We start from the raw sequence: 15,444 nt of genomic DNA, 5'->3' as shown, positions 1-15,444 counted from the left end.
GATCCAATAGTGTCGTGTTTTGCTCTTTCAGGGCTTTAATAGTTTTTTCGGCCGCAGCCAGCGCTGAAAAGTTTTCGCTCGCGAGTGTCTCTGTGGCGCATAAGCGAGACTGGAAACTCGCCATCGTTTCCGTCAAGGCATTGACCGATGTCTGAAGAGACACTATTGATTCTTGAATCAGAGCTGAGATGTCTTCTTTTATCGAGGTTCGTTGCTTTGTTAGTTCTGCTACGAGTTGGCTCATTGTTACGCCGTTATCGTCTTCTTGGGTTTCTTCGGATTTGGCCGCGGTAGCCATCGTGGCTAATTTGCTAGCCACGCTGGTTCTCGTCGTTGGCGGGGCATTTGCGGCTGATTTATTCTTGCTCATCATGTAGTCTCGACACGTTCGTGTTAAGCACTGTTTTAACACTTAAAAAAAACGTTTTAGATTATTTAAATGCCACTATTTAAAGTTATATTATCAGAAATGATCGGGAGCTCTGTTGATAGGCGTCGTCTTCTCACATTGCCAAACCGGAAGTCGTCTTTTACATTCTTAAACAAAATTGGGTCACACTTTACAATAAGGTTTCATTAGTTTAATGTTTTTGCTAACATGAACTAACTATGAACACTGTACATCATTTATCAATCATAGTTTAGCATTTACTAATGCTTTATTAACAGTTAAACTCCGCGAACATGGTACTGGGTCAGTGACTTCATCGACTTTTACTTTAAGATTTAAAGGGCTAGCATTGCAGACCCCATTAAGTGGTGGCGTTTGAAAGTGTGGAATGTATATTTTATGCACATATGCATCACTTTGGGTTTTTTTCTACTGTACAAAAGTTATTTACACTTAAATACACAGTATTTTGGATACCCGAGCTAGGTATTTTACATTGGTTAATTTTCATATTTTTCATATGACACATGTACAAGTTATAGCTCTAATGAAAGCTCTTGCCGGTGCTCATACGGTTCTAGCATTCTTTTTACTGAATTATATTCACATATCAAACAGTTGCGAATGAATCGCGGTGTTTCCTTGGCGCAAAGGTGAAAACAATACATTTATGATCAATAAGCAGCCCCAGATAGCACAGACAGCTGTTATCTCTTACCTTATGCAGTGCGCTTCAGGGCCATTTCTACTCTGTTTTTGAGGTGATGTGCATTATGTGTCTGATGTGGTCCAAACACAGTGAATTATGTGAATTAAAAGAATAGTGAAATATGAAAACAATGATCGATCCCTGTGGCTTGTATAGCACCTCTCATCAGTTGGAATACAATAACTTTTGCATAGATTATGGTGGAGACATTTTTCTTTTTTCCAATGATTACAGACATGTGCAGGAACCACCAAAATTAACTACAGCACCCTAGACCACACAGAACCTAAAAGGTACACTTTCAAATTTGATTTTATAAAAAAAAATATATAAAAAGCACCTCTTTTTTAGGTGTTTATTATAATACAGACAACATATACAGATATTTTAAACACTCTCAATAGTGTTTTATGAAAATACAAAGGGTTTTCTTTAAAATGAGACCAAATTTTTGCATTTACACCTCTGCATGTGGATTTGGGAAGCTTTTAAATTTGGGTAGGCAAAATCCAGGCGGAAATCCTAAAATAACAGCAGAGTTTAACTGGTTAACATCCAAATTCACGCTAGTTAACATTAGTTAATGCACCATGAGTTAACATGAACTAACAATAAACAATTATATTTTCATTAACTAACATGAATAAATGTATTATTCATTGTTTGTTCATGTTAGTAAATTCATTTACTATTAACTAATACAACCTTATTGTTAAAGTGTTATCAATGCTTCTGCAGTCATCTTAGATTTATCTTAAAAACATTTCCCAGCATAAAAACGATATGGTTATGATATATTTTAGAGGCCTTAAAATGTAGTATATTTCATAGAGTTAACTAGAATCATTACCAGTGTGGTATCCAGCAGCAGCTCGTAGGCAGCGTTTTCCCAGCGCCCCCTGCAGCCAGAGCAACTCGCTGCGGTCTAGTTTTGCATGAACCTGGACCGCCACACTCCTTCCTGAAACCATGGAACTGCTGGCCAATTCCACACTCCAGTTTCCTACCTGCCACTGTAAATCACACACATTTGTTTTCTATCATGGTGAGGAAATTCCACAGGCTTTTACAGTTTTACAGTACTGAAACTACATTTTGAACACATCAGAAATACATTTAAAGTGCCCATTTATTCTTTTTGAATGTGAAGTACCCCTATATTTTAATGTAAAGTGCTCTATTATGATTGTGAAAAAGATCTAAGTGTACAATATATAAAGTTATCGTCTTCCAAATAAAGAACAGACCCTCTTTCCCCACCCATGAAGGGGTATAAGTCTGTTTAGGTCTGTTTAAATGGATTTTTCATCAGTTTAACATCTATATTGTGTTAAATGAGGCAATAAACACATGTATATGCCTTAATATAAGTGTTTGATGCACATTTATATATTGTGTCATATGACTCCCCTCTGAAAAGATGCCAATAATGCATCCAGTTATGTTGAGGTTGATATTCACTTCTGTACTTTCATACGCTTTAAAAATGAAACATTTTCTAAATACATCTCTATCGCTTTTTTTATTTTTCTTATTTGTTATTGTCTTCCAAATAAAGAACCGGGTGTTTATGTCAATATTTTGGTAACACTTTAGAATAATTATCCGTTATAACTAGTTAATAGACCATTAATAAACTGTTAGTTAACAAATTTTAAATGACTTGTTAAATAAAAGTTAATAGTTTGTTAATTATTTACAACTGTGCCTTATAGATGGGCAATGGATAACTTACAAGCTGTTAGTTAACAAGTTGTAAATGACTTCTTAACTGTATTTGAATGATTTATAAATATACCTCATAAATTATTAAAAGATCATGAACAAGCTGTTAGTAAATTACTTAATAAAGACTTGTGAAGTATCAGTTATGGTGTGTATATGTTATTGGGACGTTATTCTAAAGTTGCAGCTATTTTTCATTTATTAACTTTTAGTAAATGAGGAATAGTTGCAACTTTAGAATAACGTCCCAATAACATGCTTAAGCTAACAACTAACACTTAACTATTATATTTACTCATACTTTACAGACGAGAGTTGTTCATCGTTTGTTAACCATCTACTAATACCAGTGAATCTTTGTAGAACTGCAAATGGATGGAGTAAGTTCAAGCTACAGAAATTTGATGTGATATTTAAAATATAAAATGTTTGTTTCGAAATTTTGTTCCACTTATAGGCTTTTCTGTGTGCTGTGTTTTACCAAAGAAACTCCACAGATGAAATGTTAAACGTTGTGTTTAATGTATAGAAACACACATACTGAACCATCACATGGCAGTACAGCAGTATGCAAGAATACAAACCCATGAAGTGCTAAACATGGAAACAAAATAAATACAAATTTTAAATTACACCAGTGGTCTAATAAAAAAAGTTTGACTGGTGTTATTAGATGGTGAACAACTGATCTGTAAAGTGTGAGTAAATATAATAGTTAAGTGATAGTTATTAGCTTAAGCATGTTATGGGGACGTTATTCTAAAGTTGCAACTATTCCTCATTTACTAACAATTAATAAATGAAGAATAGCTGCAACTTTAGAATAATGTCCCAATAACATATATACACTATTAACTGATACTTAACAAGCCTTTATTAAGTTATTTACTAACAGCTTGTTCATGATCTATTACTAATTGATTAGGTATATTTATAAATCATTCAAATACAGTTAAGAAGTCATTTACAACTTGTTAACTAACAGCTTGTAAGTTATCTATTAGCCATCTATAAGGCACAATTATAGATAATTAACAAACTATTAACTTTTGTTTAACAAGTCATGTATAACTTGTTAACTAACAGTTTATGAATGGTCTATTAACTAGTTATAACGGATAGTTATTCTAAAGTGTTACCAATATTTTTTATCAGTTTAACATGTATATTATGAAACTTGCAAACAAGTGAATGTAATGAAGCAACAAACATATGTAAATGGCTTAATATAAGTGTTTGATGCATGTTTATGCATCGTGTCATATCACTCTGCTCTTACTGTTATTTTTGACAAGTGAAAAGATGCCAATAAACTTGCAATTCTTTATGTAGAGGTTGATATTATTTCCTACTTGTGCTTTTCGCACACATTGAAGATGAAAAATTTAACCCAGGCTCATAAAATTGTAGCCCTATATATATATTTCTGGAGAGGGGGGGGGGGGGGTAAAAACTGCAAAATTCTCTAAATACATCACTGTTGGCGCCTTTTGTTGAGTAGTACTGTTATAAATAAAGAATAGATCCTGAAATGATTTGTCAATAAAGTTGTATTTTTAATTCCAGCACAAACCTAAATACAGTAACAAATTAGCATTATGCTTGTTTATAGTCTTGACAATGCTTTGACCTGCTCTCAAACTCTTCTTGCAGAAGTCTGGAAGTGTTTTGCTCCAAATGACAACAAGACACTGTTTTCTGTGCGACAAAGGCAAATCTACTTCTCATTCATTCAGATGGTGAGAATGTTACTGCTTACGTAAAAAGAATGACACACTCATAGCATCTTATCTATAAAGTTAGACAAGCTCAATAAAAACTCACCACTGAGAAGCTTTCTGCTAGTCACGCTAGTTAGGGGTTCAAGTTGCAAAGCTACTTAATGTAATGCATCATTCTTGCACTCTGCCATGGTCAAATCGATCCCATAATTACTGTTTGCATCACAGCGTTCATGTGACTATTCTATACTACTATAAATGTTTCACTGGACCACAAAACCAATCGTGCATTGTAAATGTGCTTTGGATAAAAAATAATTCATTTTTTTGCTTTGTTTAGTTGTTGATAAAAATCATAATAATATTAAATTAGGATCATGTTAAGTTCATGTAAAATCATGTAAGTTTTCTACCACAAATACAACCCCAAATCAGAAAAAGTTGGGACAGTATGAAAACTTTGACTTGTATTTCATTGCAGACTATGTGAAAACAAAATATTTGATGTTTTATCTGGTCAACGTCATCTCATTTGTAAATATACATCCTTTCCTGCCATTCAGACCTCCAATACATTCCAAAAAAGTTAGGATATGAGCAGTTTATGGCTAGTAATCAGGTAAATTGGTTAAATAATAATGAAACAAAGCTAATAACCTTATCATTACTAGGGGTCTCAAAATTAATAGTTTCTTCGGTGCACCGCGATGCAGACGCGGACAATTCGGTATCGGTTCAGTAATAATCATAACCGGTTATTATGTACTAACGTCATTTATCTCATATGCGCTCTGTCGCTAGAGAGGCGAGCATTACAACACTCCAGGACAATTTCACTGCGTGTGTGTGTTTTCTGGACAGTCTTTCACTGACACTTACAGCAGAAGCACCTATTTGTCTGCGATTGAGGGAATGAAAGTGAACTCCATTCCTCTCTCTCTCTTTTTCTCTCTCACTGTAGCCCATTTCATCTGCTGGTGTGACTTTTCCTCTCGGCTGCTGTCGTGACTTTTCCTCTCAGCTGTTACAGCAATACTTCTGGATATAGGTCTGCATTCCCGGTACCCCACCAGGTTTCTTGCAGCGCGGGAATAAATTTCGCAATAATGCACGGAAGAGGATGGTAACTCTGGTGCAATTTGAACAGGAGTGGGCGGTCTCACAATAACGCTCCCGAGCAAGCAAGCGCGCAGGTGCGTGTGTGTTTATTTGTTTGGTGCTGTTTATGTTTGTGTGTGAACAAGAGACAGCGTGATGCTGTGTATCTATGTGTGTGTTTATACACACAGCTTGTTATAGCCCACCCCCCACACACACAAAATATAACACTGTGTATGGAAAGCTTCGTCAATGCACCGTGATGCACCGAGACATCGAATTGAACCGAATCGATGGCATGATAATCGTAACTGAACCGAACAGCTAGACCAGTATAGCTTCACACCTTTAATCATTACCTATAAAATGAAACTTCTGAAACTTTGCATTTAAATGGTGCTGCAAATGTCAGTGTTTTTGCTGTAATTAATTTACAACAAGTTACTGGTGAACTCCTCCCAGTAAGTTACAGTAGATTCAACAGGAAATTGTGAACAGCGTAGTAGGTGAAACTACTGAAATTCCTGCTGAAACTCAGTGTATTCAGAAGTGTGTGTGAGTACCTCAGTAAGCAGTGAGTAGTTGGAGCGCTGACTACTGCTGGTGTTTCTGAGGGACAGTGTGAAGGTGCTGTGCTGAGGATGTCCAGACACAGACACGCGGCTGTGAGTCAACAACATCTCCTTGCCGGAGTTCACTCTGTGAGATCCAGACCAAATTAAAGCCTGCGACAAAATAAAATGAACAACAAAAAGTTTTTTATGAGTATTCTTTTTATAAATGATATCCAGGCCCAACTTTTAATAATAATAGAGGGCTCTATTTGAATGATCTAGGCAAGAAGTCTAAGGCGCAGGGTGCAAACCCATTAAGGGTAACTCTGAAACCACTTTTGCTATTTTAAGGATGAAAAAATATACTCTGCGCCACGGCTCATGGTCTAACAGGGTTGAGCTTATTCTCTTAATGAGTTATAGGTGTGTTTTGAGAATAAACCAATCAGAGTCTCATCTCCCATTCCCTTTAAGAGTCAGTTGCGTTGCGCCATAGCGCATTTGCTATTTACATGGAAGACTTTTTAAGTGGAAAAACTGAACGCTTTGCTAGCACGAAAACAGTTAAACAGAGCATCTACAGCGCGAGAATGAGAGATGAGCCTCCTCATTCTTTACTTTCACTCTCGTGGATAGGAAAACGTGGTTTACGCACAGACATCCATTAGCCTATACATAATTAATTTAGTTTATTAAGGGCAAAGATTTGTTTTAAACTTTTTCTAAATTCAGTTCCAATTTCCAGCAAATGAATAAATGAACAATAATAATGAAGTGCGGTCAAAAATTATTTTTATTCAAAACACACGTCCTGTTCTTATGCCCTATATACTGATGCATACATCTCCACAACCCAACAAGTGGATAAATCTAAACTTGTTTTTATGTTATTTATGTAGAAAATTATCATTTTTGTAACATTTTAATCCTTAATTTTATTCATATGTAAAGATATTTGTGTATTGTTGTACATTCTGTGTGTATTAAGCAATGTTTAAGCCTTTGGACTATATAGGACACATGTTTCAATAACAAGGCCGTGCAGATCGAGGAGACTGTATTGTCCCACTCTGGAAAAGTACCAGGATGGTACAGGTCAGGATGCCTTTTCAGTTACAGCTGCACAGGAGTGAAACTCTGTCCCTGGTGTAACCCCACCGGTCCTACGCCACCTAACCCGCTCCGAGCTGGTATCGAACCAGCAACCTTCCGCATGGGAGTCGGGTGCTCTACCAAGGAGGCTAAAGACCATGGCCTCTAGCATTTGTCACTGGAGCACCTTTAGAGGTCAGAGGAGTGAGGTTTACCTGCACAGCACTCACTAGCTGGCCTCCGTTACACTCACCCCCCTAAACCTCACTCCCATCCAGGGCACGACACCAATGGAACCCTGCCGGTCCTACCCCACCCAACCCGCTCCGAGCTGGTATCGAACCGGCAACCTTTCACATGGGAGTCGGGTGCTCAACCAAGGTGGCTAAAGACCATGACCTCTAGCGTCTGATGAGGTTCACTCACTAGCTGGCCTCCGCTACACTGGCAGCATTAGAGATTTTACCGCCTTTAATATGTTCAAAAAACATTTAAAAATCTGGTTTACAGACAATCAGACATGTCATCATTCCAATTAGAATGAACCTAGCATCTTGTATTGTTTTTTTTAGGTTGTTCAGGGACAACAGATGAAAAATAGCCTTCTGGCTAATTCTGGAAATGCTAATTAATGTACACTGTCCCTGCCAATTAAACAAATAAATAAATAGTTGATCCGTGAGTCATACAAATCACAACCCATGGTTCGGAACACACGTGGCCCATGGATTTATACATTTTTTACTTGTAGATTAATCATAATTTGTAACGATTGCAGATAGAGATCGCCTCCCACATCATTCAAATTACATGTACGAAAGCATTTAAGCTTCCCAGTAAAATATAATGATGATGAAAGAAATTGTGGTAGGTTATTCGGCATGTGTTCTTAGGTTATTAAAGGTGTTTTCTGTCACTACTTGTTTGGCCTGCATTAATGCATTCAGTGCATCAATTATTTATTGATCATTTAATCATTAAAAGATCAGGATCTCAACACCCACGCAACATAAATTACAACTGATGGTGATTTGTATATGTTAATTAATCCTAATAGATTCATTCTTAAGTCTTTTGAGTTAGTTATAAAGTTGAGTTAGTGCAGAGTGCCAGAGGTTGATGCGGTGGTCTCTTATGGTCGAAGATTACCATCTTGACATTCCCCATAAGAAAGGTTCAGGGAATGTTGTGGCTGATGCCTTGTCAAGAGCCTACTCAGTTGAAAATAAGGTGCACACGCAAACTGTAGTGGTATACAAACTTTTATTTGTTTGTAAATTTATGGTGGGGGTGTTATGTTCCATGAGTGTCTCTTCTAGCAACTGTGTATTCATTTTCTCTCTCTTTCCATGAGGTTGTTAATTCTGATCAGGTGCAGTCAACCCTGCAAATTGGCTCTACTGATGGATTCTCCGTCCTTATTGGTCCACAAAAGGATTGGCTGGAGTATATAAGACAGCTGGGATCATTTGGGGTATTGAGGCTTGGAGCAAGAATCCCTTCTGCTGGCTTTTGATTGGGGTTTTGTTCTTTTTGATGTGGTTAAATTGTTGTTGTCTGTGGAGACTTTTAACCCTCTGGTGAGAGGATTTGTTTAGCCAAATCATGTGGGTTAACACCTATCCTATCAAAGTTTATTTTCTTTATCATTGTGGCAAAAAGTTTTATTTATTGTTTGTTCGATTTATTGTTAACTTATAGGAAGCTGTAGGGAGGTGATTGCCAATTTTCTTTTGTCTAAGTTTTCTCCTGTGTAAGAACAGCAAGGGAGTTGGTGTATTGTTTGTAGTAATTGTGTATTTTGTTCTTTTATTTATTAGTTTAGATTAAAATATGGAAGTTAGGATGTTTTGTTTATGTTGGCCCTGACCCCTCCTGAAGGCTAGTTTGCTTCTTTATGATAAATGTATACTTTTTTTTTTTTTCACGCTAAACTTGTCTTTTTGAGTCAGTAGAAGGCAAAATCTACATCTAAACCTCCTCCACTTTATTACTCCTTCCCAACCCTAGACTGGGGAGGCTGTAATAGTTACAAAGAGTCAAATAAAACTGAAGTACTGGGAGAACAGTTTATGGTTTAAATATAAACACTGATGTTTATGGTAAAGATTAAAATCACCATATGCATTTAATTTGATGCTCAAAAAAGAAAGTTGTAGGCAAAAATATGCCACTAAATAATTCTTCAAAAATGATCCATCTAGCAATAAAACATGAAGTTTTGTGTGAATAACTGAATCATTTATCGAAAATAAGACTAAAATATATATTGTACAAATTTTAATGTTAGATTTCTACATCTAGTGTTATCAGCAACAGTAGTAGTAACAGTCACAGTACTGAATATTTTACTATTTACATTTATCTGGTTCTTTTTTTTATTTTTAATAAAGTCACAGGTTCTAAATTCTATTGTTTTAAAGCCAAAAGTTTCTTGCAGTGCTGTTTTTGTAATAAATGGAAAGCAAATAAACTTGTCTCCTCCCCGTTTTTTTAATCCAAAAAAATAGATTTGTGAATCGTTAAACCTCTAGCTAGTACACAATGTAACTACAGAAGTCAAGCCTTAAATAGATAAAAATGCTCTTACTCCATCCAGATTTTTAAGCTAAATGCTAATGGTCTAATCAAATTCAGTGATGTATGCTAAAAGTGCTCCTGCCAGACTTAGAGATGGGCTGAATGGATTGAGAAATGGTAAAACTCAACAGTTTAACACTAAAGGAATTATAACATGAGCTTATTTCCATAAAAATGGAGTGTTCCTTAAATTTGTATTTAGTTATTATTTTAGTATTATTGAACAGTGAGCATGTCATCTCACAGGTTGTGGAGGACAGAGGCCGATCTGAACATGGTGCTCCAGATGGTCCCTCAGGTTGGTGTGGATCTGGGTCAAGAGAGAGTGAGATGGACAGGGCGATGGAGAGACGTTCTGAGCCCCCAGCTCCACTAGCAGTGTGTGCATTCCTTTGACTCCACACTATACAACACACAAAACAGCTCAGATCCAAATATACTAAAAAAAGAAAGGCAGAACAACAAACAACTTCTCAATCAATATCCCACACCTGGTATTTCATGCTTTGGGTTATTCTCTTGTCCTTCCACTTGAGCTCTGTGTTTTGAGAGTAAGATTTCCCATCCTGAGCTACAGCAACACATCCCTCCATCTCCACCAGAGGGAGAAGCGTCTGCATCTGACACAATGCATACAGTATCAGTCACTTTAAGGAGACAGCTCACCCAAAAGTCATAGATTTGCTGTCTTCCCTGTTTAACCAAGGCATTGGATTACTGGAAATAACTTTGCACATGGGCGTGGTAGTGGGGGGAAAAGTGGACCTGACTACCCAGGGCCCCGTCTAGGAGGAGGGCCCTTTGAAATCCCACCAATTTTTTATTATAATTTTTTTTATAGCCTACTTTGAATTACTTGGCCCCTCCAATTGATGTCAATGTCATTATTTATTTCAAAATATATTGAATTATATTCAATATAATATAATTTACACAGGTGATTGTAATTATTATTCATGCATTCATTCACTCATTCATTCTACTATGTCAGAAGAAAGTTTAGTGAAAGTGCACAAGTTAAATGCTTTCATTTACCTGGCCGGGTAAAATAAAGACGCAGGCCTGCCCTCTGCTGGAGTCACCATGCCAGTGCTCACTTACTGTTACTGAAACATTTACAGGCTTTCGGTGGCTCCTAGAAATGTGGGCCTTAGAAAACACGACACATTTTATATCACATACATTTTACTTAATAGCTCTTATAAACAATGAGGAAATAATACAACAAACTATAAGAAGTGTGTATAGTGAGGCAGTTTTCAAAGGGAGTATTCAAATTATAGCATGAGATGTAGGTGAATCAGTCAGTAGCTGAAAGACAACATAACTAAAGGGATAGTTCACCTATTTTTTTGTTATTTTTTAATTTTGTCATTAATTACTTTCACTTTGTTAGAAAAATGTTCATTTTCAGAACTCTCTGACCCTCAATAGACAGCAAGAGTCACAAAACATTTATAGCCCATTTCCACTGAGAGGTCCAATACGGTACGGTATGAGTCGGTACGGGTCACCTTTATCAGGTTTGCGTTTCCACTGCCATGGTACCCTTTTGGTGGGCGTGGTGTACTACAGAAAGTTACAGACAACCTTATTTTTACTCTAGGAAATATCACAGTAAAGTTGTACAGGTCGTTCACATATCATATAAGTTACCAATTACAGAAAAAACATCACACAACGTACATTTAGTCCTTATCTGGGTTCAAAAACAACACGCAACATAGCCTACAGTCAGTGCAAACCTCTCATCTGCATCTTTAACCTTCACTCGCACATGTAACCTCTGTTAGAGAGTAATTCCGTCATTTTGAGCTCATAATAGTCCAAAAGGTGATGATAATAGTTAAACATGACAGTTTGTTCATGTTTTAGGTTGCTGGAAGAATCATTTGCTCCTTTGTTTTTTCAGGCTTCTCCTTTGTTTTTTCGTGCTTCACTTTCGTTTCTGAAACGATCGCATGTCAGAAGCACTTTAATAATCATGCGCACATTATTATCATCAAGGAGTTTGTTATTTCAAGTATAGACGCGTGGTGAGTTCTCTGGAGAATGGGAAACGGCTCGCACTTTTAGATGGGCTTATAAAACAAGCAATATAAAGCAATATATATATATATATATATATATATATATATATATACATATACAGTGTGTATATATATGTGTGTGTATATACACATATGTGTGTGTGTGTGTGTGTGTGTATATATATATATATATATATATATATATATATATATATATATATATATATATATATATATATATATATATATATATATATATATATATATAATTATTATTATTATTATTATTATTATTATTATTATTATTATTATTGCAGTGTAATGTCTTGGCTGTGTTTTTTAAAAATGTCAGTTCCCTTGTTTTTATTTTCCTGCTTCTGCGAGTGGCATATCTCTGTATACCAATACAGTTCAGCTGGGCGTCTCGCTCCGCCTTTTGGTACCCTTCCTTTGTGCTAGGTAAAGCCTTTGCAAAGGCTAAACAAAATATGGTATGGTACGGTTCGCTTTTAGGTATCCTTTGACAGTGGAAATGGCCATAAAAGCATACTGAACTGAACCGTACTGTACCACTCAGTGGAAACGGGCCATTAAAGCCCAGAAAGACAGCAAGATCAAAGTCAAAACAGTCCACGTGTCATCAGTGGTTCAATCTTAATTTAAATAGTTACTAGAACACATTTGTGTGCTCTATAAAACTATAATAATCAGATTGTTCTCTCATTAGTGCTGCACAAAATATAGCTTCATCATTGATATCGCATTGTGTATGATATAGGACGGATTAGTTTTTTGTGTACATAAAATTATTCTCATGGCTTCAGAAAATAATTAAATCACTCATGACAAGGTCCACACGAAATCTGTGCAGACTTATTTATTTACTTGTGTAAATGTGTGTAAATTTATATTTATTCAGTTTTTAAATAACTTTCATTAATATTATTGACTAATATGAAAGATTTATTTATAATACAGGTTATAAAGTAACATTTTCTGTCTTTTAGTAGATCTATAACATGATAGACTTACATTTACATTTAGTCATTTAGCCAACGCTTTTATCCAAAGCGACTTACAAATGAGGACAAGGAAGCAATTTACACAACTATAAGAGCAACAATGAATAAGTGCTGTAGGCAAGTTTTAGGTGTGTAAAGTCTAAGAAGGAAAGCATTAGTAATTTTTTTTTTTTTTTGTAGTTAGTGGAGGAGTCAGAGAGGGAGTTGCATATTAGTAAGGAAAGTGGAGACTAAATAGTTGAGTTTTTAGTGGTTTCTTGAAGACAGCAAGTGACTGCCGTTCTGATGCAGTTAGGGAGTTCATTCCACCAACTGGGCAGATTGAGCGCGAGCGTTCGGGAAAGCGTTTTCTTCCCTCTTTGGGATGGAACCACGAGGCGAACGCCACAGAACGCAAGTTTCTGGAGGGCATATAAATCTGCAGAAGTGAGAGCAGATAAAAAGGGGCGCAGCCAGAAATCGCTTTGTAAGCAAACATCAGAGCTTTAAATTTGATGCAAGCAGCAACTGGCAGCCAGTGCAAACGAATGAGTAGCGGAGTGACATGTGCTCTTTTAGGTTCATTAAAGACGACTTGTGCTGCTGCATTCTGAAGCATCTGAAGAGATTTGATAGAGTTAGCTGGGAGCCCGGCTAGTAGAGAGTTGCAATAGTCCAGTCTGGAAGGAACGAGAGCTTGAACAAAGAGTTGAGCTGCATGTTCAGATAGGAAGGGTCGGATCTTTCTGATGTTGTAGAGTGCGAATCTGCATGATCGAGCAGTTCTAGAGATGTGGCCAGAGAAGTTTAGTTGGTCATCAATCGTTACTCCAAGGCTTTTTACCATTTTGGATGCAGTAATAGTTTCCCCGTCCATCTGGATTGAAAAGTTGTGATGTGGAGTCGGGTTGGCGGAAACTTCAAGCATTTCTGCTTTCGTAAGGTTCAACTGAAGATGATGACTTGCTTTGTTTACCAAGCAAGTGGATCTAATTGAATTTGAATTGTAAACATTAAATAAAAAATTTAAAAGCTATTGTTTTTAAATTTCATATTTTAAGTTTTTAGTTAAGATACTCCCAAAATAATTGAGGATAAATCCACAGATTTTTCACAAAATTCTCCAAAGAAATGGCACAAAAATGTCAGCAGATTCTATCTGGCCCTACACATGACTCATGGAATGTTTTGCTTATGTTTTAGGAACCTTTCTGGACTGTTTTAGAATCTGTTCTGTCTATGGAGAATCAGTAAGCTGTTTGATTTTATCCTAAATATCTTGATTTGTGTTCTGATGGTCTGTCTCATGGGTTTGGAACAACATTAGGGTCATAATTAATAACAGAATTTCATTTTTTGGATGAACTACGCCCTCTTTTAAGTTGTTGAAAGTATTTGAGAGAGGGAAGAGTATACTAAGATACGAAAACTGTGATCATAGAAAGTGTTTAAGTATTGCAAATACACACCTGGCTGATGCCCTCATTCCTGTTGGTCAGTCCGTGTGATAAGGCATGTATGTGAAACTGAGTCAGTGTTGAGACGAATGCTTGTTTTTGCTCTGATGAATCCATTTGTCTGCTCACCAAAGCCCAAGATCCTTGAACTTTAACCTAAACACAACATACATGTGATAAAACAGTGATCAAATTAGAGAACAACCTATAACGTCTTACAAAACACAAGTGTTTATAAGCTGTTTTCTATTAAAACTTCACTGTAAATCTGGACTGTGCAATGATGACAAATGCCTAACACTGAAAAAATGAGTCATTGGATTTACAATTTTTTTTTTAAGGTTAACGGTGGCAAACCATTTTTATAGGCTGAATTTAAACAATTTAAGTTAAACATTACTGAATTTAATTTATTTGTTTAAATTCAGTCCTTCTACACTACCTGACATAAGTCTTGTCGCCTATCCAAGTTTTAGGAAAAACAAATAATAACGACTTTGGTGTCAGAAGTGCTTTATATGAAAGGCAAAGGCCTATAGATTATGCTTATTTTACCTATAGAATGGCTAAGAAGGTGTTCTTGCAGGACTCCCAGAGGTCATTAGGATTCTTTGTATTCATCTTCAATGCCTCCTCCTTCATCTTACCAGACATGCTCAATAAGGTTCTTCCTTGGTGACTGGGTTGGCCAATCCTGGAGCACCTTGACCTTCTTTGCTTTCCGGAACTTTGATGTGGAGGCTGAAGTATGAGAAGGAGCGCTATCCTGCTGGAGAATTTGCCCTCTCCTGTGGTTTGTAATGTAATGGGCAGCCCAAATGTCTCAATAACACAGGCTGTTGATGTTGCCATCCATTCTGCAGATCTCTCGCACACCCACATACTCAATGTAACCCCAAACCATGATTTTTCCTTCACCAAACTTGACTAATTTCTCTAAAAATCTTAGGTCCATGCGGGTTCCAATAGGTCTTCTGCAGTATTTGTGATGATTGTGAGGATGCAGCTCTACAGATGATTCATCAGAAAAATCTACCTTCTGCCACTTTTCTAAATGATCTACTACAGTAGAAGTCAAGTTACTAT

General features: G+C 36.4%; 1 protein-coding gene across 10 annotated transcripts in view; it reads right to left on the bottom strand.

Moving 5' to 3' along the window:
• apoltp (apolipoprotein lipid transfer particle homolog) overlaps positions 1-15,444 on the bottom strand; it is a 597,023-nt gene that overhangs the window by 48,627 nt on the left and 532,952 nt on the right. For all 10 annotated transcript variants that reach the window (XM_087240371.1, XM_087240372.1, XM_087240368.1 and 7 more), the window contains 6 exons: positions 14,371-14,514; positions 10,906-11,019; positions 10,362-10,490; positions 10,115-10,273; positions 6,208-6,369; positions 1,951-2,113 (listed from right to left, as the gene is read on the bottom strand). In XM_087240371.1, coding sequence (XP_087096497.1) covers positions 1,951-2,113; positions 6,208-6,369; positions 10,115-10,273; positions 10,362-10,490; positions 10,906-11,019; positions 14,371-14,514 — 871 coding nt within the window. The remainder of the gene's footprint in view (positions 1-1,950; positions 2,114-6,207; positions 6,370-10,114; positions 10,274-10,361; positions 10,491-10,905; positions 11,020-14,370; positions 14,515-15,444) is intronic.

This window comes from Danio rerio, chromosome 2 (genome assembly GCF_052040795.2).
Source record: "Danio rerio strain M-AB ecotype USA chromosome 2, GRCz13ab, whole genome shotgun sequence".
In the NCBI taxonomy this organism is placed as follows: domain Eukaryota; kingdom Metazoa; phylum Chordata; class Actinopteri; order Cypriniformes; family Danionidae; genus Danio; species Danio rerio.
The sequence above is the reverse complement of the archived record's forward strand: the minus strand, read 5'-3'. Positions and strand labels throughout refer to the sequence as shown.